Source organism: Eptesicus fuscus, chromosome 1 (assembly GCF_027574615.1).
Source record: "Eptesicus fuscus isolate TK198812 chromosome 1, DD_ASM_mEF_20220401, whole genome shotgun sequence".
Classification (NCBI taxonomy): domain Eukaryota; kingdom Metazoa; phylum Chordata; class Mammalia; order Chiroptera; family Vespertilionidae; genus Eptesicus; species Eptesicus fuscus.
Genome location: NC_072473.1, coordinates 110,143,351 through 110,169,139, shown reverse-complemented (window position 1 = coordinate 110,169,139; position 25,789 = coordinate 110,143,351). Strand labels below are relative to the sequence as shown.

The 25,789-nt window shown below is 38.9% G+C and overlaps 1 protein-coding gene across 1 annotated transcript in view; it reads right to left on the bottom strand.

Annotated features, from left to right (window-relative positions):
- Positions 1-313: 313 nt before the first annotated feature.
- GPC4 (glypican 4) overlaps positions 314-25,789 on the bottom strand; it is a 122,879-nt gene continuing 97,403 nt past the window's right edge. Inside the window, exons 3-9 of the mRNA XM_008156953.3 lie at positions 22,227-22,618; positions 10,003-10,168; positions 4,532-4,662; positions 4,294-4,440; positions 3,280-3,416; positions 2,473-2,648; positions 314-2,378 (exon numbers count right to left, since the gene is read on the bottom strand). Coding sequence (XP_008155175.1) covers positions 2,176-2,378; positions 2,473-2,648; positions 3,280-3,416; positions 4,294-4,440; positions 4,532-4,662; positions 10,003-10,168; positions 22,227-22,618 — 1,352 coding nt within the window. The 3' untranslated portion in view covers positions 314-2,175. The remainder of the gene's footprint in view (positions 2,379-2,472; positions 2,649-3,279; positions 3,417-4,293; positions 4,441-4,531; positions 4,663-10,002; positions 10,169-22,226; positions 22,619-25,789) is intronic.

Here is a 25,789-nt window from a genome sequence, read left to right as displayed (position 1 = left end):
ACTTGACTGAAAGAAAACAGCTGGGCAGAGTTCAAGGTTTTAAATTAAAAACAATCTAACAAGGTCTATGGGGATAACTCTTTGAGCCACATTTTGGAGACCAGATTCATTTCTACCAAGTAAAAGTAATAGCAGTCTAAGCTAAAAAGGAAATTCCTCACAACTGAGGTAGTTACTAAGTATCAGCACATTTTCCAAGTTCTCACAGGGCAGCTTAGCTATTTACAATCCATTTTTCCTCAAACATAAATGGAGTGCCTTTTCAATTTTGTCTTCTGTGAGTTGTTTAAAAAAAACACTTATACACACCAGCCAGAATATGCCTATTTTATTAACATCATGCTTTAATAAATAACTACTTCTAATAAAATTAAGCCTCTGTTTACAACAGCCCCCAATATTCCATATTGACCATCCTGCAGAATTTGGTGTAAAAAGTTGAATGAAATGTAGACCCTGAGCTATCAAGTAATTATGTTTAAATATAAAAATAGAGAATTACTCTTACAACTGAAGATTGAACAGTAACACAAACAACCGCTCCGTGGGTTTTAACTTCTGTAGAATTGGTTGGGATCTTAATGGCTGTCTAAAGCAGGAAGAGACTTGCAGAATTTTCTTCTTTATGAGGACTTTTGGGAACTCCTTTTAAAGTGATTTGTTACATTCTCATAGTTTTATGAGCTGTCATTTGGTAAGGACACAAGAAAAAGGTTCATAAGGGGCCAAGCCAGCTGTTAGTCTTTAGCCTGGGACAACAGATATGGCCTATGCCAGTTCACCCATGTGGCTAAGGGTCATCGCTAAGATGTAGTCTTCTCAGCTCTACTCTCTCCACCACCCAAAAAACAAGAAAACATGAAAAAAATCTGGACACCTAGATCTCCCCCAAGTGAGTTTTTTGGTTGATGGGGTAGCACACAGCTATGAACCACTGAAAGTAATTTGCCTTTCTGATCAGAGGGTTCTGAGCAAGAAAAACACATAAGACACCTTAGAATTTCTTTAAAAACACACACTGGGATCCCAAAATGAATATAAACACAAATGCACAGACAAAAACTTTGCTTAAGTGTTAATGCTATTCCCTGAGCACAGGCTGTACCCACCCTAATTCTATCCCCCAGACAGCTCCCTCTCTATGGCTGGGTTTGAAATCTGGAACACTGTAACAAGGGGTACCAAATGAGATGTTAGTCACTTATTTCTGCCATTGGGATGTCAATTCAAAGAGGGTCAAGTGTGGCCACGAAGATCAGCACACAATGACTTGTTAACTTGACTGGATAAGATAAAACAAAACAAAACAAAAACAAAACCCACCCCTAAACAAAGTGTGAACATGTGATAACTGGGACACCTTATATGGCCTTATATATTTCTAGGGAAAATGTATCAAGAATCTTTTAAATGGGTTACACTTTAGATGGTTCAAGTGAACCTATATGTGATCTTAAGTTTATGCAATTCAACTCAACCAAGATGGGTAGTCTGCAGTCTCTTCCAGTCACCAGCTATAAGTGAAATGTAACATTCTTCTTATACTGATGCTTGAATACAACCTGACAAGTGGATTAGAAACCCCTTTGTGCCTTCACATTCTGTCCTAACTTAATAATAACAAACAAAATCACCTCCTCTTCTCTCCAGATAAGGCAACTAAAACAATAGGGAATACATGGAAAATTTACTGCTTGTTGGGCTTTTTCTTTGAATAAGATAACGTGATAAATAAAACCTGCTTCTGTACAGCTATTTAATATTTCAGGAATAGGTACATGTTACATGCCAAGAAAGGACCCTGGTTTTCTTGTAAGAAACAAGGTGAGATCATAATTGAAGAAAAAAACCCACAAACAAAAACAAACAATAAAGAAAAACAAGAGAGTGATAAAATCACAAATGCACAACTAACTATAGTTCTGTACCTACACCGCTAGCCACGTTTAACATGATTCTGGGGAAGCAGGAACTTACTTCATGTACAAGTCCCTTTTTCCCGCAAAACTGAATGAAAGAACAAGGTCAGAATTTTTTTAAACCAGTGGCCACATAGTAAAAACTGTACATTGTTGTCCATTCATTTGAAAAGCAAAGTCACTAGGATGGTATAAAAGTGATAACTGGTGCCTTTTAACTTTCTGATGATGAACACATTTTCTCTAAGATTGAGAATTATCTCCATTCTCTCTGCATAACCAGAAATAAGATGCAGAAGACAGTGAGGAGGTAGGGCTGTGCCTCAACCCGGGCACCAGCGTGGTTGGCTTTATCATTGGCATTCCTCCCAGAATGGTCAGTTGTGTTAGATTCAAACTCCGAAGGGCACTGCTGATACTCACATCCACTTCCACTTCCTTCTCCACTGCTTTCATCACCTATTAACAAAAAGCAGAAGAGAGATTTCATTCCACTTGTTTTCATCATAAGGTGTAAAAGAACAATTTGTACTTTAGAACCACAAGTGCTTACTGATATCAAAGAAGTCCACATCATTTCCATTGTAAGCATTCTTCATTTTATTGGTCATAACCCGCAAAGCCATGATTTGACGAAGGATCAGTGTGTCCGGTTTACTGGTGTCAACCTGGACCTCCGGATTACTGATCTGGTTGGCTAATCCATTTCCTGTCACTGCAAATAGGTACCTGAGATAAGAAATGACCCCACTGAGATTATCAGTAAAACAAAAAGTTGCACAAGATCAAAAATTTCTGCCTAGATTCTAGTATTTGCACTGAGTACAATTAATTTCCATTTCTAAATACACTTGATTTTTTTCCTTTTTCTGGGTATATATCTTGTTTCTCCAACTTGACCATAACCTTTTTGACAGCTGCCCATTTTGCAGAGGTTGTTGGATCAGAGTAAAGTGCTGAAGTGTGGGTACTTACTTAAGTTACCGAGTGTGTAGGGGAGGGACACAGGGCATCATTAAATAAGAGGATGGATCTAGAGCTTTATGAGGCCAAGCCATTGGGCAAAGGACCACAGGTATTAAATATTTTTATATGACACTATTGGAACAGCTTGATCTTTGGTTGGGGTCCTAAAGCTAGTATATGACCATTATCACAAAGTTTTTCCCCAGTACAAGTAAGTGGGTACCTTCTCAAAACTTCTACAGTAAAACCCATTCCTAAGAAACTCTAGAAGCCTTCCATGTTGTTGCTACCTACCCTAAATTGCTTCTTGATTGACAACTGAGAAAATCCTCCCTGAAGGTTACCCAGGCATTTAGGAAGAGAGAGATTGCAAATCCATGCAACTAAGGCTAACCTGCTTTTGCCTTTTCCATTCCAGCAGTCATCCTCATTGCCATTTCCCGCAGCCATCCTCTCATCATTGCAAACGTTGCTCGGAAGAGAGGACCAGAACTTCTTAGCCTGTTTCAGTTTCTCCTTGACATCAGTAACCTAATTAAGAAAAACAAGAGAGAGACCTCTATAAAATAACACAAACCTACCGTATAGATGTGCCTTTTGATCATTTCTAAAGTATCTCCAGAATGACATGCAATTCATTTTCAACTTTAGTCACCAGAGAAAAATGAAGATCAAATTTATACTTAGAACTACAAAATCACTCAAATAAATTAAAAGTCGAAATATTCGGAAGGAGCTGAGCTGTCTGGATCCATTGTCCACTTACCTCTTCATTGTAACTATCATCTGAGGCCCACCAGATTCCATACCCTGTAGATACAATAAGACACAGTCTCTTCCCATAAGACTTTTATGCTTAAGTTCAAGCTTATATATTGTCTACTCTGCGACACTTGCCTTTCCCTGCTCTCCGTCCTCTCCTCTATGTTCTTTCCTACTACTATATTTGAAGCACATTGCTGTGTACTAGTATAATGCAGTCTTGCTTACATTTTCTTATCCTTCTCCCAGCCTATCATTAACTATACATCACCTTAGTTAGTAAGCTAGAATGTCTGCATTGCCCTCTCTTTTGGGGATTTTTCAGCATAAGGACTTATCTTATTCTTCTGAGCCACCTTATAAATATCACAGTAGTGATAGGCTCATAGTAGATGCTTAGTAAATACATGGTGAAACAATGGGGGGGAGGGAGTTGAAATAAGACTTATTGCATCACATTTTCTAGACTACATATGAACTTTCTCAGCTAGAAATGAACGAGGAAGATTTACTGACACATTCAATTTGCTTGAAAAGTTTTGCCTGAAAGACCCACACTTGTAAGCCTTCCAACTAAAAATGTATTTTGAACAAATATTTTCATTTTTTTGTCATTAAACATGGCCATTCCTGACAAAGTGCTTACCAGTTGGTCCAAACTAGTGCCAGCTGCTGTAGTTGGGCGTTCCTCAGGGTGATATGGTCTGAAGCGAGCACTAAAGGCACTTTCAGAGATGGATCGGGAAATGCGTCCGGCTGGGAGGGGCTTCGGGGGTCCACATCCCTGAAAAACCTGCATTGGAGTAGCATGATCATATTAGGGAAGTCACATCACAAACTAGAGGGGGCCCCTGGCTCCCTTTTCCAAATCCTGCCTTCATTACCTTCTGAGACACTTGTACACTATTGTCCTGCATGTTCATAATGGCATCAGAAATCTTCACATCGATGGGATCCATGACTGATTCAATGTTGAAAGGGCCCTCTAGCCTCTCCGCCACCATTAGCATTGCATCTAACATGAGGTTTGGGGAAGAATAATACAGCATAAAAAGTAAATAATTAGTTCACTCATAGGTAATCAGTCCAATTATTTTACTGTTTCCAGTGGGGGGAGGCACACATCATAATTAATTAATGTTTTTATATCTATTTCTATTATGCCAAACTGTACTAAGTCACTATGTATTGCCAGCTCCCTAAAGTATAAAGTGGCCAGATGAATGCTTCATTCTCCAGCAAGGAAACCCAATCAGGAATCTTCCATTATACTGATTTTTCATTCCTCCATGTGTCAGTGGCTGTCACTGTAAGGCTCTGAGCTAGCTCCCAGCTGACAAACCAAAAGCTGGAGACAGAATAACATGCCAGCTCTCCCAGACTTCCTAGGATCTTTTCCTTTCAGGTTCCATTTACAAGAGTCAAAAATATATATCACTTAAAATCCTGGCATACCAACATGTAATTTTTTTTACGGAAACCCTTCCAGATGCCTGAGAAAATACAAATAGAAGTATTCCTCCGAATTCTAATGACTTTAAAGAATGAAATTTTGAAAAATACAATTTTTGGAATAAGAAAAACTTCCCATTTCAAATGTAAGGGCCTTGATTTATTTTATAACAAAAGATGTACCTCTCTGGATGAAAACAGCACAAGAGGCAGTGCACACAAACCACATACTCACAGCATATCTTCACTGATTACTCAAGTCACTTTTACATATTGGCAGAGTCTGGAATGTTTTAGCACACATTGAATCTCTTAAACAAAATATCCTATACTTGTTTTCTTGCCAGGCATGTTTGTTGGGATTATGAGATTTCGTATTTTGGCCTGATACTTATTATGCAAAATTAAATGAAATTGAAAACGTAATCATGTTCTTTATACTCTAGTGCTTAAAGCATGGCAGGAAAGGATAGTGAGGCTCACATTATCCACAACCTTTAGGTAGTCCAAGGACAGGGGTCAATTTCCAGAAGATTGTTTGTGTCCTCAAAGAACACTGTAGGCCACAGCTGAACTTCTACCTAAGCTTTCTAGTGAAAAGGAATTTCAGCATCAGCATATCAATGAAATCAAATTTGGTCATCAACCTTTCACCTTCAACCTAAAACAAATGCAACACGGCATTTTAAAGCACAGGGTCATTTCTCTAAACTACAATTCCGATGTCACAAACCACAAATAGATTTCTGTGAAATGCAATTTTTTTTACAAGTAATAACAAATGAAGTTTCAGGTTGCATTGTGGTAAGCACCAATAAAATGACGCTTCCAACCTCTAAGTAAAGCCTGCCAGCATGAATATACCATTGTACTAGTGGAGAGAAAAAATGCTTTTGATGTGTTAGCAAAAGGAGACTTTTGTAAACAAGTGGAGCACAACTTAAATGTGTTCATCATTGTCAAAGCAGCAGGGCTACCACGTACAGAAAGTACATTCCTTCATAGCTGAGAAGTCAGCTCTTGCTCCAAATAAAAATATTATGAAGACAGATAATAAACATCCAAAAATGCAGAATTTAAACAACATAAAACAGTGCATTTTATAACTACTTATTCCCCTAGTGGCGAGGAAAGGCCAGATCACTAATGTGTTTGTTAAAGAATGAAAAGAAACATAAACCCCAATTCACTGGCTGTTTGGCGTCTTTGTAAACTCTGAGCCTGCCATACACAAGGGCCTGGGAATGGAGAGTGAAGCTGGGCCTTTGTTGGGGCCGGTGCCATGGCGTTGTGTGTTGCGAGGCTGAAGAATGCGAATGGGGGCGAATTCTGCTTGTGGCCTGAAGCCCAGGAGCCAAAGCTGCCCCTAACCCCTGAGGAAAGTCATGATTGGTTATCAACTGGGCTCTTCCTTGCAGCAGCCAGCCCTGACTAGAAGCACCAATCTCAGTCCAAGGATGGTTGGTTTGGAGTTTTGGTTTTCTTCTGGTTGAACTAGGCCACAGGTCTCATTTACAGGATACTTGATTGTCTGCCTCCTGTCAGGAATCGGCTGGTGTCTCCACCAGCAATCCCAATATCCCAATACGAAATTCCCGCTGGCAGCAACATGTGACATTAATAAGGTTGGTTACAAGTCCAACAATGTTAACACTAATACAGTATGTGATGGAGGACAAGTGGCACCTAGGCATAATTTATGACTCTCCAGAAACTGACTTTTTTGGTTGGAGGTGGAGAGCAGGAAGAGTATTCAAACTGAAGGTTTCATAGAATGAATCTCTTACAAAACCAAGTCCAAGGCGTTTCAAAAATTTGGATCCACCTTGAAAAAGGCTGATGATACTTCAATAGATGCAGTTAAAGAGAGGAAAGGGAGGGCATGACAACCAGAAGGCAGATTTGGAAAACTCATTCTTAGTCTCTTAAAGGGTCTAGTCCAGTGGTTCCCAACCTTTTTGGCCATGCCCCACCTAAGCATCTCTAAAATTCTGATGCTTCCCCATGACATATAATTCTTATTATTCAAAAAGTGAACTCCTGCCCTGAATGGTTTGGCTCAGAGTATAGAGCGTTGGCCTGTGGACTCAAGGGTCCCGGGTTCAATTCTGGTCAAGGGCACATGCCCGGGTTGCAGGTAGGGGGCGTGCAGGAGGCAGCCAATCAATGATTCTCTCTCATCATTGATGTCTCTCTCTCTCTCTCTCTCTCTCTCTGATAGCAATAAAATAAATTTAAAAAAAAGTGAACTCCTATTCATGTGGAAGAAGCCTAAAAGGCCATTAACTTGGTCTAAACAAGCATCCAAAGAACATGGCATCCACGAAAGAGAAAAATAAAAGAACGAAAGGACTGAGGAAGAAATCACTAAGAAATTGTTTAAAAAATAATAATAGTATGAAGTGATATGAAAAATAGCAAATAAAGTTTCAAAACATAGAATAGAGAACTGAAATGCATAAATGTCACAATATATATTATATGCTGTCTATAAGGCCCCTAGAACTATAAGAAATGCAAAAAATTCACTGTTAATAACTCATTCTCGAATTGCCCCCCCTTAAAAATCAAATTGCCTCCCTGTGGTGCGTGAGCCCCATGTTGGGAACCACTGGTCTAGTCCAACTGCAGTAATTCAGCACTCAGGATCTCAGCACTGAGTTGCTCCCCACCCCAGCAACAAAGCCATCCCTCCTCACTAGGGAAAGTGATTCCTTTTACACTGGCCTCACGACTAGACTGGAAGAACAAAAGACAGTTTCCAGACTTAACCCCAAAATCTGATTTAAAGAAGTGGGAGGGAAAAAAAAACCCTTTGACCATTCATTAGCTGCAATCATATAAAGGGGAGAGAGAAATTCCTTACAAAGAAAAAAAAACTTACAGCACGTATGGCAGAGGCATGTAAATTGGGACTGAATTCTGCAACCACAGAGCAAATTAATTAGACCCTTGTGAAAATTCATGAAAAAGCACCAGAGATTAACAATGTCTATTATTCTTGGCCTTTTATATCAGCCTATTAAAATAAAGAGTAAAATACCCATTAAACATAAAGTTTAAATACAATTATACACCTCAGCCCTCCAAAAAGTATCATTTAAAATAACTGAGGAAAATTAACTCAGAAATTCTACCAATTTCTACTTGGGTTTAATTTTATTTCTTGAAAGATAACAAATGTAATTTTTAAAACACACAACAAGAACTAAAGTCCTCCTTGTTTTAGGTTACCTTATTGAGAATATTTATTAAGCAAGCCAAGTATGTTTTGATTTCATATGAACCTGCAAACTGTTGGAAATATATGTATAAAAATTTGTATTTTAAAACAGGATATGAGTTATAGTTTTGGACAGAATATTAGAATAATAGGATAGTGCAAATGGCATGCCCTTCTGCACCTTATTATTGATGTGTCTGTAGAAAAGTTAGCAAAACTAGATCACTGTCACCATACATTTTTTGTACCATATGGCAAATTCTATTCCTTTTGCCCAGAGAACTAGTGGGCTAGAAGTTATAGGGGAAAGTGAAAAGGCTACCAACTTAAAACAAATAAATGCAGCAAAAATAAATTGCAAACTTGACATTTGGGTATGGGGTGACAGTGGGATTAAAAAAAGAGAAAGAAAAAACCATCAACTTTAGATTTGCAAGTGCCATGGGCTTTTATTTCCATTTGGAATATTTTTAAGCAACACTCTCTCCCATGCTTCATTCTGGGCATGATGTGCCATTTGTGAGTGTATGTCTTTGCTGGTCTTACACATTCCCTTTCATGGGATACTGCTTTTCTGTGCATAGAAGATTTTTTTTTTCAGGTCTTCTAGCTTTGAGCTATTTAGGCTACAATTGTGCTGAAGTGCTTAATATTCACATCTTTTTTTTTTCCTGTGTCAGTGTTAGCAAGAATCTGTTGGAGCCAATTTATTGATGCACTTTCAAACAGAGTTAAAATGATAATTAGCTCTCATGCAGACTAAAAAGCATTCCCCACTCCACAAAAAAAAAAAAAAAAAAAAGCCAGCACATTGCATACATGTTCCCATGATGTGGACAAATAAGTGAAAAATAGATGCTTATAAAAATACTCAAATTCTGCTATTATGCAAAGGTGACTGGGGATGGAAAAATATCTGAGTCTGTTTGTATGAGCTATTAGTATGTGTATGTGGGCCAACTAGACCCTTAGTGTTAGGAGCTTCAACACTGATGCTTCAGGACTAACATGTGTATTTGGTAGGCATCAAGGGAGTCAATGAGTGGACATTTAAATCATCCTTAATTTATACTTCCCTACAAATCATAATTAACCCTCTTAGAAACTGGCCACTACACTGCTGTCTGGGTTCCAGTAATGGTTTTGTAGGTTTTAAGTATATGCAAGAATATTTACCTCTAATATTATCAAGGTAAACATTTTTCCATCTCACCAGAGTAGCCTGTCATTGTTAAATCCTCTATAGAAAGAGAACCCCCTAAATTTCTATAGTCATATTTCACTTGATCCAAATATCCAGTGGGTATCTGGCCAGTGTGAAGATTTGGTTGCAGTGTAACAGATACAATATTTTCAGTACCATTTTTGCAGCACAGTGATGACTGTAAACTAGCATTTACATGGATACTAGCCCATGATGCATTACCCAAACTGACCTTTGGGGGGAAATGTCAAAAAGCCATTTTCTCATTATTAAATCTTAGTATTCAAATGTCTTCGGAAATGCCACTATTAGTTCAAGGGAACATGTACTTGTAGAATAGTATGAACTTTGAGTAGAGTTAAAATTGGCAAACATTAAATAACAAATAGAAATTTCATAGCTGACAATTGCAATACTCCTTGTGGCAGGAAGCTGAACTATTTCCAGCGACACAAATACATTAATTGCTTGCTCACCTATGAAATTGTTCCACTCAGAATCAAGATCTCCTTGGTTGGCCAAGCAACCTCTCATGATGTTCGAGCAGTAGTTGTAACATGGCTTCACAGTCACTAGACCCTGGCAGTGGGAGCAATAAATCATCTTCAACAAGGCTTGGGTACACTGGGCTGTGGGAGTTACCTGATTTGGGAGAAGAAAGAAACAGTGTTGGGAGCAAAGATAAACACAGAAGTTGCAAGTCTATCAATATAACCTTGAAGGCTTGGCCATGACTTTAACTTAAGAATGAGTTGTGATGGATCACATTTAGCAGGCCTGGCCTGCTTCCTGAAGAGGTGACATAGAGCAAGGTTAGATAAAAAAGAAGGTGTGTGCTGGGAAGAAGGATTGGGGGAAGATAGGGATTAACACTGCATTACCTTAAATAACCAAGCTCCATGTAACTCCCTGTAAACTCGCACTCCTCCTTCCTGTCTCTCAATCTCTGTCAGTCACACACGCACTCTCGCTCACATTAAATGACTCAATTATTTCAAAGTTCTTTTACAAATATCTTTTCAGGATCATCCATGAGAGGCAGTAGTAGAGGCTCCTTTACCTGTCCACTGTGCATGGCTTGCTATTATGGCCTCCTACCATCACTGTGTTTGCCTTGCCAGACTAGAAAACAAGCACACCTTTCTTTTCAAAAACTTCCTTTGAAATTTAACCCACTAATCAAGGTTTAGCAGGGTACCCTTGTATGTACTCCATTCTATACCTATAGCTGTGCAAAAGGCAACATTGATGTAATCTACAGGGAAGAATATGAATACATTTAAACTTGCAGTTATGTGAGGGCCTTCCAAAGCTTGGGAGCAATAAAGCAGAGTCCTCAGGGAACACCTGATGAAAAAGGTGGGACTGCAGTTAAATTCTGAAGAAGGGATTGGATTTAAGTTATCAGGAAGAACATGCAAATTGAAAGCATTAAATGAACAAAAGCTGCAGGAGAATGTATCAAGAATATCGTGGCATCTTAGAATGGGGTTGAAGAATTGTGGGAAATAAGGTTGGATACATAGGAAGGAGTGTATGCATGGACAGAATTTAAAGGGGCTTCAACATCAGGCATAATCAGACAACATATAGATAGGACTACTAAAAGTTCATGAGGAAGGGGAAGAGCTAGGGTGAAAGCAGTACTAAACTGGATTGGACTGGCCATCCTCTGCAGAGAAATGAGACTTAGTTTCATCTTCCTACTTTCATAAGGTGAAATTATCTTGGGCATGGAATTGCTGATACCATCCTGTCACTCATTTCCATCAATGCTTAGAAAGGATCCTGGCTAGGTATCACAGACTGGCTGCTAAACAAATGTTCTGGTCTTCCCATTCTCTTTGCCCCACCCTCCTCTTTTGGAGTCAGTATCAGAGGATTAGTGCATTCCTCTCTATCAGTACCAACCAGTTCTGCAAACACAGACTTTTGAAAGCAGATACCACTGCAGAGAACAGATGCAGGGATACAGGGCTGTCCAACAGTGCACTTCACCTGCTTGGGGTGTGATGTTGCATACCACTTATCAACAGTACCCTGAGGAACAGAAGAAAAACATACCCCCTCTTATCGCAAACAGCCTAGAAGAGGGGGAGAAAACATCCAACAACTTGGTAATTATATACACTAAAGTCAACATTCCCTATGAAGAAGTAGGATTTTCCCGTAATTTTAACCAGTCCCAAATGTTTTCCTAGGCACTAAGTTAGTCTTTTTGACTATATATTGCTATAAAATCTTGGCTAACCAATACCCTAGAGGAGTGGCCATTCTATATAGCTAGGTTTTCTGGATAGCTTTAAGTTCATTCCTTTAAATAAGTCACATATATTTAAGACTTTGATACTTGTCCACCCCCTCATTTTACAGATGAGCAAAAAGGCCTGGAAAAAGGAGGTAGCTGGAGAATCATAGAAGTCTTGGAGTTGGAAGGGGCCTTAGAGATGAGAGTACAGCTCTCACATTTAAGGGATAAGAAAACCAAAGCCAAAGAGATGAATTGACTTGCTGACAGCCAACCTGATACATTTGATTGTAGTACTGCACCTTATCAAACCTTTGGGATGAAATGATTTCCCAGATGTATCATGTTTCTCTGACTTTTTAAACAGAATATATTAAACTCTAATAGTAGACATCAGTTGTTTTCTTCTTTATCTTAGTTAGGTTCAGGTTCCACATTGGTGAGACTACTAAATTGCTGGATTTTAGAGAGGTAAAGAGTTATTATGTAAATACCGACGGAAAGTCATACAATGGCACATGAAATTTATTGGATATTATGCTTAAAAGGAAACAATACCCTAGTAAGAAGAAATGTAGAAGGCCAAAGTGTTAATAAATAGTTACTGAGCACCTACTATGTGCCAGGGATTATTCTGGAATATATTTGTGATCAGATAACAAGGCAAGTAGGAATTTCTATTTTAGAATATGTAATCTGTTCTAGAAAATGTGAAGAAATTACAAAATAGTATAGGCCTTTAGGAAATAAACAAAAAATTTTAAATCCAATAGTTACATTCCAGAAACATTTTTTTCAAATGTCTTTTTCTTTTTTTAACTCTAGGAAGTAGTCCACTATATTCTTAGTTCAATTATAAATCTAAATCACTCATGCAGTAGACCCTGTAGTACCCTCTCTGAAAGTAGGTTAATGGCTCAAGTTTTAAAAACAGAGACCACACTAAATGACACAGTAGAGTTTTCTTTAAAAGATATTATGAAGGTTGGTTTAGCAGAGTTTTTTCATTTCATTCTTTGGCAATGTACTGGCTCATGCTCTGCATATGATTTGTTGTTTACTAAAAATGTTCACAAGGAAGTGGCTCTAATATGCTGTGGAAACACTAAATAATACCAGAACTGAGAAGAGAAATGGGGAAGTTATAAGACAACTGGGACGAGCCGAAACCGGTTTGGCTCAGTGGATAGAGCGTCGGTCTGCGGACTGAAGGGTCCCAGGTTCGATTCCGGTCAAGGGCATGTACCTTGGTTGCGGGCACATCCCCAGTAGGGGGTGTGCAGGAGGCAGCTGATCGATGTTTCTTTCTTTCTTTTTTATTTTTTTTTATTTTCTGTTTCTATTTATTTATTTATTTATTTTTAATTTCTTTATTGATTAAGGTGTCACATATTTGTCCTCATCCCCCCATTCCCATCCCACACCCCTCCCCACGGATGCCCCCTGATCGATGTTTCTAACTCTCTATTCCTCTCCCTTCCTCTCTATAAAAAATCAATAAAATATATTTTTTTTAAAAAAGAAAACTGGGACGAGAAAAGACATATGAAATATCAAAGTTGGAGAAAATCGGTCTTCTGTCTCACAAGCACTAATCAGACTACCAGGCAGTATTTTAAATGAAGGGAAATCAGAACCCAGGAAATAAACCCCTCGTGAGGGATGAAGCCCTAGTACACTGAGTGGCCAGATTATTATGATCTCTGAATGCATAATAATCTGGCCACTCAGTGTTTGTGTGTGTGTGTGTGTGTGTGTGTATACACACACATATATATTAGAGGCCTGGTGCATGAATTCGTGCATGGGTGGGGTCCGGCCAGCCTGGCCAGGGGGAGGGGACACGGGCGGTTGGCCGACCTGCCTGCTAGTTGAACTCCTGGTGGAGGGGACATTTGCATATTAGCCTTTTATTATATAGGATATACACTGAGTGGCCAGATTATTATGCATTCAGAGATCATAATAATCTGGCCACTCAGTGTATAAGAAAAGAATTGTAAAACAGTCATGAGACCTAAAGAAACAAGGGTCCCAGAGAAAAAGCCAATAATGTGACCATTCCTCAGGTCTAGAGTCCCCACTCTTGCCGACCTGCCCAAGCTCAGGATGGTAAACTTAGAGTGCCAAAGACCAGCACTACCTCTGACTCTGGACTACCCCAGTGGATTAAAAAAATGGCTGACTTTCTTTTGGAATCTTCAAGTTTCAAAAACCCAAAGGGAAGAAAAAGCCAAACAGTATATGACACTTCTATTTAAATTAACTTGTGGAGTTTCTGGTAGAAGTCTTGGATCTCCATGATTCAATAGTGGCTCTTGTTTGTCAAGTCATGGTACACCAAGCCCTGGTGGGTGCCCCTTCATTAGCTCTCAGTGGTCTCTTCACCATATCAGAGCAAACCTTTCCCCAATAAACAAATATAGTAGTGGACTAAATCATACCTTGTTCTGGGAAATAATTTTTAATAGAAATTCAAGTTCATTCACAGTCTACTTCTTTGTAATACTCAAAATCAATTACTTATTTACAAAAGTTGTTTTATTCCAGAAGACTTAAGACCAAATGGTAGATCATGTCACATGGGGATTCACAAAAGGATAACCATGCTCCAAGATCTTAGTATAATCCTCAGTTATGTATTTATTCTGTATGTTATGGCACACCACTGAACATGATCTATCTGATTGTTCCTTTGGGTCACAGCACTTGACTAACGTTTGATATATTTTCCTTTTGTTTTGAAGGATCTGTTGAGCTCAGATGTCAGTGACCTCCAGAATCCTTGGGGCTGTGGTAGGAGTCAGGTGGGGTTATTATTGCTTTTATAAAAGTCATATTTCAGACCTCTTTTATAGACTAGTTTCTCAAAATTATATTGAGAAAGAACAGGAAAAGGAAAACTGTACACTCCTCCCTCCCTCCTTTGAACCACAAACACAAAGAATGAATTAATGTTCTGAAAAGAGAAAATGCTTCATTAATTCCTATGGTTTCATGATCATAAAAGTATTGATGTCAAGATTCAAGAGAAAAATATTCTGTTATTTGTCAGAATAACTTGTGTATTGATAACTTCCACTGGATTTTATTCACTTATATCATATACATATGTTCCAGGCTCTGTTCTAATGCTTTACACATTTTAACTCATTTAAAGCCTTAAAAAAATAATATGAGATGAGTTTATAATTTCATTTCACAGATGCGAAAGCAGAAGCCCAAAGAGATTAAGGGGCTCACACCAGATCTTCCAATAAATGGCAAAGATTTGAACCCAAGAAGTTTGGTTATAGAGCAGCTACACTGGACTTCCTTGATGGTTATCTGAATGATCTCTTTTCAACAATAGAGCATAGGAACCCTAAGGGAAATACATGGAGCTAGACCTTCTCCGTAGCTCCTAGACCTAGTATAGGGTATCCACATACAGTGAATACAAGGTATAAGGCTGGATCTTTTCTAGTAAAAATTTGCAGTTTTTAAATGTATGCAACTGTTCTATGTGGAACAATATTGAATGGATACTTGGATGATATTATGTTGTTTAATAATAAATAATAATGAATTATTCAATCAATGCTATATTCTTCCAAAGGTTCAATATGCTACAGGGGTAACAAAAATACGAATACACACACACACACACACACACACACACACACACACATATACACAAATATACATAGATATAGATATATAGATTTAGATATGTAATATCACTCATCATAGCCTGCTCACAAAGAAGTCAAAGGCACAAGTAAACACTGCTAAATATGGAGAGAAAAGATTTCACTTGAGTAAAACAAAACAGAAAACAACACATTTACCAAATTTTTAACATTTTGAAAGAATTTCAGCTAAATGCATCAGCGGTTACCAATTTCTGCTAGAAAGTGGGATGTTATTTATAGAAGAAAAAGGTTTTGACATTATTTATATAAGATTGAGGGGGTTTTATCTGTTTACGTGGGAGAAGGGAGCAGTATGATAGAAAGGGACCATCATCTGGACTCAATACTTCTATATTAACAAATCAAAATCTATCTGAGTTACTGATCCATAATGACAATAAGTAATAGCTAATTTTCAAGCTTTATAAAATCCATCAAAACTCACTAAGGGCTTTCTAAATGTTAGGGTTAGAAGGCACCTTATAATTTAGATTTTAGGAGCCAGTCTATCTTTCATGGTCAAAGTCAGTGGGGGAAAGAATCCTGATTTCCTTTTTAACTTATTAAGACTCTTTTTAAAATACTCATTCCTGCCTTCCTTGGGATATACATTTAACATGACATCTGCACACCATTTCTGCTACTAAAAGCCTTTGCAGAAAAGTCCCTTTCTCTACAAAGACTCTTCTAATATGAATTGAGACTTTCTACAAAATAATCTGCATTTTCTAAACACCACATTAAAAACTACTGTAAGCATCCTAAAAAAAGAAAAACTCTGGAGCAGTACTCTTCATGCAGCCTGGATTTCATTTCAGTAATTCAGAATGAGCCTTAAGCCACATTACACAGTGATGGCAGTCAACATGCTGCACTAAAGTTAAAAAACACATTTCCTTTTAGTTTATTCCAGTTCCAAATATACATTCTGCTGCAACATTTTTTTTCCTGAACAGCCAATAGTACCAAACAAGCAGAAAAAGTCTAGATTTTATCTGTTTCTTGGTAACATAAGCACCCCAATAAAAAATAACAGGAAAAATTTCCCAAAATTATGGTAAAAGAAAGAGATATGGTACCCAAACATGTGGTGAGAAGTGATGAGTTTATTGAACAACTTCCTAACTAGTTTTGAAGTCAATATACACACAAAGAAAGGAGGATGAGATGTTCCTATTTCCCTGATAACAGAATGTTAAAGACATAACAAAATATATGGAATAAGCTAGAATTCATTAAATGTTTGTAGATACATTGTAGTTAAAACTGAATCTGCATAAATACTTAAAAATATGTCTTGTTTTGTTTTAAATTATTAGACTCACTTATGACCTAGAAGTCAAAGCATCATTGCATTATTCCCCTTGTAGAAGACTCTGTTTTGAGAGTATATAATCTCAATTTATTCAGTCCTTAACACTTCCCACACTCCTAACATCACCATCTCCATTGCCACCATAGCTAGAGTTCCACCTTCTTCCTGCAATTCCAGTTCTTGGGTTGGAGTGAAAAAGAATATTAAGGGTTAAATAAATGTTTATACTTTGCATCTTAAAAGCTTTTTATATTAACCATTTATAAAAATTGTATTTATAATGATTCAGGGAAGTGACAAAATAAATTGTGTAGTACTCTTTAGGTGTTGGGCATTTTGAATAGACTGAAATGGAGGGGGAGCAATGGAAATTGTTTTCAAGGCAGGACAGTCATTAAAACATCACAATAGAAAGGTACCGATTTCTAATTATAGTCCCTGTAGTTTGGGGTGGGGATGCAGACATAGCCCAATTATGTCAGTGTTAATTGAAACCATGAGAATGTGACTCTCTTTGGCATAGGAGCTATTAATTTTCATGTTGCATGTAACCACTTGTGCATTTCAAAAGACCAAAACAGACTTCACGCTTCCAGGCAAAACTGCTACAAGCAGGTAAATAAGAAATATCACATGAACCATGACAAGTAAAGATAGAGTAAGTAATACAAAGATGTGTAGCACCAGGCTTTCTTGAAACATGTTACTAATTAGAAGGTCTTTTCTGAAGTTTGAATTGTAAAACTCAAATGAAGTAAGCTGAAATTACTGGATATTTTGGGCCCCAAAAAACTGAAGCAAGACAAGTATACTTCAACTAAGAAGTGACTTTCTCTTGAAACACGTTAGGCTTGCTGGTGCTAACAACCTTTAAATAGCCTAGTGATAATCAAATCATTGCTCAACATACTGGTATAACCGCAACCTTTTTGTTGCAAAAGTAAACTGGAAAAGCAGGACATCCACTAATGAAGAGATGGTGGGGAACATCTTAAGTATGCAACAACTAGCCTCAAGACCAAGATGCTTTTCATATTTGAAATTAAAGACCTTTTTATAGATGAAGTAAGTGAGGTGGCTCTCTTTAATTAGGAAATACATTCTCCACTCTGAAAGGTCTTTTTCAGGCCCAAGGTAATTAATTCTATAGGACAGCAAAAGAAGGAATGTTGTTTATCTCTTAGATTGCTTTAGTTTTATCTGCAAATTACATTTGGAAACTCACATGAAAAAAAAATACTTCTTAGGTACCCAAACTGGTAGAAAAGCTTACTTATTTTATTAATCAAATGTAGGTTTTTCAGCATGTTCAATTTCAAATATGTTTTTGACAGCCAAATTATTTATTGTCTTCCCATACCACTGTACCTTAAGTAAAAAACAACAACAACAAAACACCTCATAGACACAGACAACAGTATAGTGATTACCAGAGGGAAAGGGGTTGGGGGAAGTTGAAGAGAGCAAAGGGGGGACAAATGGTGATGAAAGAAGACTTGACTTGGGGTGGTGAACACACAATACAACATACAGATGATGTATTATAGAACTGTATCCTTGAAACCTATATAATTTTATTAACCAACATCACCCCAATAAATTCAATTTTAAAAAATCAGTTTAACTGGTAGGCATAGTCCAAAAATTAATAAGAAATATTTCTCAAATGTGAAAATATTCCTTGCATTCTTCCTCTAAACAGAAATATTACATAGATGATAGATTGTTTTACATAATTTGTGTTTTAGCACCTTTAAAAGCTGATGTGATTCCTGAGTGTTATTATTACATAATTTTGATAACTTAACCCAACTTTGTTGAAGGATTTGGTTTCAAGTTGATCCTTAGGTCTAGAAGAAATTCAGTAGTGAAGCAAAAAATTATTTTTAAAAGTTTCCAATTACAACACTTAAAGTAGTCATAAAACAGTGTTGTCAACTAAACAATTGGTAAGTAATGTTTATTCAAAGTAAATTAAGTGCTATCACTTGTATCCATTGTATTCTCATATAACTATGCAAATTATCTCATAGGCAGATATGAAAGTACAATGAATATGGAATAGAGATCAATTCTTTAAAAATTAAGAGTTATATTTAGAAAGTAACTTTCTCAAATAATTTAACAATACGAAGTTACACAGGAAATCTATTTCGTACTTAAAAAAAAAAAAATCATACCAAAGGACAATCAGAAATTGATTGTGACTATTTCATTTTGGGTTGCATACTCTTCATTGCATAGGCAAGGGTGTCTGTAACTAAATACAAAAGTCAACCCTATTAATTTCCTACAGTTAATTTTGAGAATCATGTCAAGAAGAATACAACACAGGGAAGCCAAATCTGCTTACTTCTTCCTAACCTTACGGAGCTAGGATGATACAGACAATGGCAAGCTTTACACTCCTCAATCTTCTAACCTGCACTGAGTTCTATCTCAGGGGTCCTCAAACTTTTTAAACGGGGCCAGTTCACTGTCCCTCAGACCGTTGGAGGGCCGGACTATAGTTTAAAACAAAAACTATGAACAAATTCCTATGCACACTGCACATATCTTATTTTGAAGTAAAAAAAACAAAATGGCAAAAACACCAGGCGGGCCGGGCCGCATGTGGCCCGCGGGCCGTAGTTTGAGGACGCCTGTTCTATCTAAACTGCTTCCTTGTTTCATCAACCACCCTCCACTCCAACTTGGACTTTCTGGAATCTCAGTTCCCTGAGGGGGTTCCAACCTTGCAAAGTGAGACAAACAACAAGACAGGCTTGAGCCAGCTCCCTGGTCCTTCCTAAGAATCAATTCAAAGGAAGGTGGGTGGTTAATGTAAATAACCACAAACAACCAAACACTTGCCTTTACTTGTATGCACACACATGCAAACCACATAGCAGCACCTTTCCACCTATTCAGCTTAGGATTAAACTAAGGAAATTTTGAAGGAGGACAAATGTGTTATGTGAACTACACTGGAAATAAGTTTGGTCTGGATTAATTGTGCCTTGTTGAGGGACTCTGACATGAGCATCTCCAAGATTAATGATGGTTGCTGAAATGGGCAGAAGTTCAGGAACCAGATTACTCCTTCAATTATAACAATCATCTCCCCACTTGCTCCTACCCACCCTCATATGCCCTTACAATGTTTTGTAATTTACAATAAAAATGTCAGGAAGAAAAAGACTAACAAAAACATGCTGGAAAGAATTGTTTCCTGACAGTTTCTGGCCCAGAGATGTGAGAACAAATAAAACTATAATAATAAGTGCAACCCATCACCAAATCCTTTTTATCTCCCAATTCCAATATGAAATATCCTATAAGCACCCATTTTTTAATAACTCATAATTCTTTAGAATCTTTATCTTCACTTTGGTGAATGTTAGTTTCCTTTCTACCTAGGGTGACCATGCATCCTGGTCTGTCTAAGAAAGTCCTGGTTCCTTATTAAAACTTAGTGGCAAATGTTGTCTGGGTAGGATTGCTAATAAGCACTTCCTGATCTAGACAATAAGTGTATAGTTTGGGCAATAAATTACATGATACTGTAACACTAAATGAACTCTCTGATAGGCAATCAGGTTGATATTCTGGTATTTGCACTACTGTCAAAAATTTTTTTAATATATTTTATTGATTTTTTACAGAGAGGAAGGGAGAGGGATAGAGAGTTAGAAACATCGATGAGAGAGAAACATCAATCAGCTGCCTCCTGCACACCTCCCTATTGGGGATGTGCCCGCAACCAAGATACATGCCCTTGACCGGAATCGAACCTGGGACCCTTCAGTCCGCAGGCGATGCTCTATCCACTGAGCCAAACCAATTAGGGCTGCTGTCCAATTTTTATTGACCGCTCCTCTAGTCCTCAAAATAACCAAATGATCTAAGTACAAGCTGTTGTCCTTTTGTCTCCAGACTTTTTAGAAATGCACTAAAATTTGGTTTTTCTTTTGAGGGCCTAAAGGTACTAGCACTAAAATAAATCTTGCAAAGATAATTTTGGCCCAGTATATTCTATTTATTCACTGGTACTGATGAAAGGATAGAAGTTGAAAGGCCTTCAAAAAGTTTTCAAATTATGCCCTAGCCCGTTTGGCTCAGTGGATAGAGCATCGGCCTGCAGACTAGAGGGTCCTGGGTTAGATTCCGGTCAAGGGCACATGCCCGAGTTGGAGGCTCCATCTCCAGTACGGGTTGTACAGGAAACAGCCAATCAATGATGCTCTTTCATCATTGATGTTTCTATATCTCTTTCTCTCCCTTCCTCTCTGAAATCAGTCAAAATATTTTTTAAAAAAGAAGTTTTCAAATTTCATCTTGGTGGGGTAGGGTGTGGGGGATTGAAGGAACCACAGAACCTTTCTCCCCTTCAAATCTTGCTCAAAACCCTACAGCATAAAACTGAGAAAAGCAAAGCTTCTCTGGTGGAGCCAGGAGGTAAGGTCAGAGATGTACAGTCTCACGCACTAGAACACACCCATCTCCCTTGCCTCTCTCCTCAAGGAGGCCCCTAAAGTACCTCCTTAGACCTGGTTCCAAAGAACATAGTCTGAAAAATAAAGGTCTAGACCAGTGGTCGGCAAACCGCGGCTCGCGAGCCACATGCGACTCTTTGACCCCTTGAGTGTGGCTCTTCCACAAAATACCACGTGCGGGCATGCACGTACAGTGCGATTGAAACTTCGTGGCCCATGCGCAGAAGTTAGTTTTCGGCCTCGGTGAGTCTATTTTGAAGAAGTGGTTCTAACGCCGAGCCACACTCAAGGGGCCAAAGAGCCACATGTGGCTCGCGAGCCGCGGTTTGCCGACCACTGGTCTAGACCAATTCCTTTAATTTACAAATGAAGAAAATGTGGCTCAGTTCATCTGCTTTTGCCCACATATTTCAATTTCTTTTCCTCTACTGGTAATTCCATAAACAAAGTCAAGAGTGAGTGGTCACATTAATTGTCATTGAAAACTATCTTCTTAAGGGCTCTGGCTATACTTTATAACAAGGAAACATACAGCAATGGAAGTTAAGTGCTTTTCTAGACTATAACTAGTAGACTCCAACAGAGTCACTCAAAACAACCTAATGTGGAGCCTGTTTGTGAATGTTTCTTCCTCTGGAGGGAAAATGGAATAGGAGCTGAAAAAGAGTAAGGAGGTATTAAACCCATTTTAAATTAAGGTTCCAAAGTGAACATATATTCTACTTCTAAGAACAGCTACCAAAAAAAGCTACTGAAAAGAATAATAATGATGTATGAAGATGTTCATCATAGTATTGTTTAGAACTGTACTAGTATATGGCACATGTATAAACACAAAGTGTAGGAGAAAAGAGGCCAAAAGAATTGAAAAGGAAAGAAGAGTTACTGAGGCAATGGAATTCTGCAGATTTCTTTTTCTACCCCTCCTAAACGGTCTTTTAAAATGAAACCAAACCAATCAAAAACACAGATTGCAAATAGCACTTACCACAGAGACTTTGCTTACTACATCTCTTGCAACTGCTAAGCCTTGAGCAAAAGTACGGGCTGCTACAAATGCACGAGTAATCTGTAGTTTCAATTTCCGAGGGACATCTCCAAAGGGCTTCAGCTGCTCCGTATACTTGCTCACGCATTCCAGATACTCATCTGTGAAGTGGTACTGCGAGTTCACCAGGCGGAACATCCGCTCCAATAGGCGAGCCCAGAAATCATTTAGCATTTCTTCCAGGTTCACATTTCCCACCACATAGTAGCGCTTCAACTCTTTGAAGAGATCTTTAAATAGCTCAGAATTTTGCATGTATAAGTGGCCATATGTCTTCACAAACATGTCATTCAAGGATTTTTCTGCATTTTCAAGTAGTTCTTTAAAGAATTCTAAATACAAAACAACAAAAACAAAAAAGGTTTTCAGTAATTAAATAATCAAGTCTTTTTTCAGGTAAATTTGAAAACAAAAAAAAATCATTAAATTAAATTGGAAAACATGCTTGGATATAGGGTAGATTTATTTTGGTTAATGTGGCATCTCTGATCATTTGTCAATGAAAAGAAATCTACAAAGTCACACAAAGAGAGGTAGAAAAAATGGAATTTTAAACTAACTTATCAGGAGTCAACAAAAACAAATACACACACACTTCTCTCTTATTCAGTCACAAGATAAAGAACTAGAAAAAAAATGGGTACACGAAGTCTATAACATGAAGTATCCCAGAACTTTATGCTTCAAGAATCTAAACCAATGTTAATAATGCCTCCTAATTGTAACCTGACAATAGGACAGGTGTTTTCAAATGGTATTCTTTTATTTGAAAACATTTTTTTAGTTTTGTCCTCTCTATATCCACATGACAAGTAAGAAAACTTCCTGGGAAATGCTTGAGGCCAAGAAAAATAATGAAACACACCAAGAAGCAAGCACATAATTTTTCTGAAAATTAGGTGTTTCCTTGTGTCACTGGTTCAAATTGGGGTATCCAAGTTGACCTTGAGTTGCTAAAAATTCATACAGTAACGTCATGAGTTTTTTCTTCCAGTGAGGGTAGAGGGAGGAAAATAGAGAGGGAGGAGGAGGGAGAGGGAGATGAAATGCATAACAGATTCAACCACTATAAGTTGGTATATTTATAAGACAATAGGGAAAAATACAACTAAAAAATATATATAAGTATACCACATTATTTCAGACTTATATTTTGCACCCCACATACCCACAACATATGTGTTGAAGATTTTAATCTCTTAAGTACAAATTGCAAATTAGATTCTCCTGAAGCTTTTCTCAGGAAATTCAATGAAGAGGAGCTAACAGTGTATCTGTAACATTAATCATTCTCAAAGAATCTATTCCTGGTATAAAAATAAATACCTCATGATATCAAGTTTTTAAGTAGGAAATGTAATAAATACCAAAGCAAAATATAAGGACCACATCAAATAAGAAACTGCCTCCAAGTGAACATGGAGCAGGAAACAAAATATGACGCCTCCTTCAAAGCCAGGAGAACATTAGAGAGCTTATCAAAATGCAATAGCACTACAAAACCATTCTCTGTTCATAGTGGGTGGGCAAACTGGAGGCTGAAAACTTATTACAAATAGTTTCTTAAACCTGGACTGAAAACACTGAAGCCTTTTGGAGGGAATGTATGTGACTTTCCTCACTATCAAGATATTCCATACCTATGCCCCTGTCTCATCACCATGTGGTTCATGAGGCTTGGGGCGAAAATCATAGTCCTTAGGGCCCACATTTTCAAACTATGTGTGTTTTGTTTGTCTATTTTTTCTTTCTTTTACCACTTGCCTTTTATTTCCTAGGCTATCTTCAGAGAAAGGGAAATTGATTCCCTCTGAAGATCAAAAACTAGGCAAGTCAACTACTCCATTATCCCCATCACACGTGTACAGCCTGGTGTTTTTACCAATGTTTTCTCCCTGGAAGAAGGACAGAAAGTACAGAAGGAGCTGGAGGAACCACATGAAAAGCATTATTCAAATCAGGTACCTGGAAAGGCCTCCGATTCTCTCCAAAATCCCAAGTGGTTCTCAAGTGTGGTCTAATGATGGGCATGAATCAACATGACAAGGACACATGTTAGAAATACAAGCTCTTGCCCTGACCGGTTTGGCTCAGTGGATAGAGCACCGGGCTGTGGACTGAAAGGTCCCGGGTTCAATTCTGGTTGAGGGCATGTACCTTGGTTGCAGGCTCGATCCCCAGTAGGAGGTGCACAGGAGGCAGCTGATCAATGTTTTTCTCATTGACGTTTCTAACTCGTTATCCCTCTCCCTTCCTCTCTGTAAAAAGTCAATAAAAATATCTATTCTAATATATAAAAACCCTGGGTTGTGACAACCAATAACAACCAGAGGCTGACCAACCGGAAGTCAGTGCTGGCACCACTCCCAAGCAAGCGGTTAGGGGCAATCAGGCAGGCAGGCAGAGGGGTTGGGGGGGGATCAGGTAGGCAGACCAGTGGTTAGGGGCAATCAGGCAGGCAGGCAGGCAGGCAGGCAGAGTGATTAGGGGTGATCAGGTAGGCAGGCAAGTGGTTAGGGGAGATCAGGTAGGCAGACAGCCCCTGACCGGGCTGGCCCCACCCCCAAGAAAAGAAAGAGGGAGGCCCAGGCCAGCCAAGCCATTGCACCCAGCCTGTCGCCTGCAGTGGGAGGCCACCAGTAGCGGGGGGGGGGGGGGGGGGCAGCGCTGCATAGATGGCAAGCAGTGACAGCGGTGGGGTGGGGTCAAATGCCTGCAGCCCGGAGAAGGAGAAGGAAGGCCCCGACAGGCCCTGATCTCAGGCCAGGCCGAGGGACCCTGCCCTAGGGGTCTCGGATTGTGAGAGGGTACAGGCTGAGCTGAGGGATACCACCCCCCCCCCCCCCGAGAGCACACATTTTTGTGCATTGGGCCTCTAGTATATATAAAAAGAGCCAGGGTTGTAACATCCAAAACGACTGAAGGCTCAACCGATTAACCAAACAACAGGCTGCCTGCACAGCAGGTGAGCAGGCTGAACTGCTGACCTCTCGGAGGGGGGGAGAGAGAGAGAGAGAGAGAGGAGGGGCTGATCAGCAGTGGCAACGGCTGCTGGCGAGGCCCGGAGAGGAGAGAAAAGCAGAGTGATCAGACCCTGCTTCTCTCTCTGGGCCTTGCCAGCAGCCAAGCCTCTCTCTCTCTCCCAGAGCTCACCAGTTAAGCCCGCTCACCAGCAGCCTAGGGTGGCTGCTGATCAGCCCTGCCTCTATGATCAGGCCCGGAGATAGGCCCGGAGATGCTGACTGGCATAGAAACCGACCAATCAGAACCAAATCTGGGTGAATTGCGAGAAGCCAATAGTTGCCTAGGAGGCGGGGCTTTTGACGTTGACTGGCATAGAAACCGACTAATCAGAACCAAATCTGGGTGAACTGCAAGGAGCCAATGGCTGCCTAGGAGGTGGAGCTTTTGACACTGACTGGCATAGAAACCAACCAATCAGAACCTACTCTGGGTGAACTGTGAAGCCAGAACCTAAGGTGGGGGCTAAGGAGGGGTTTTAA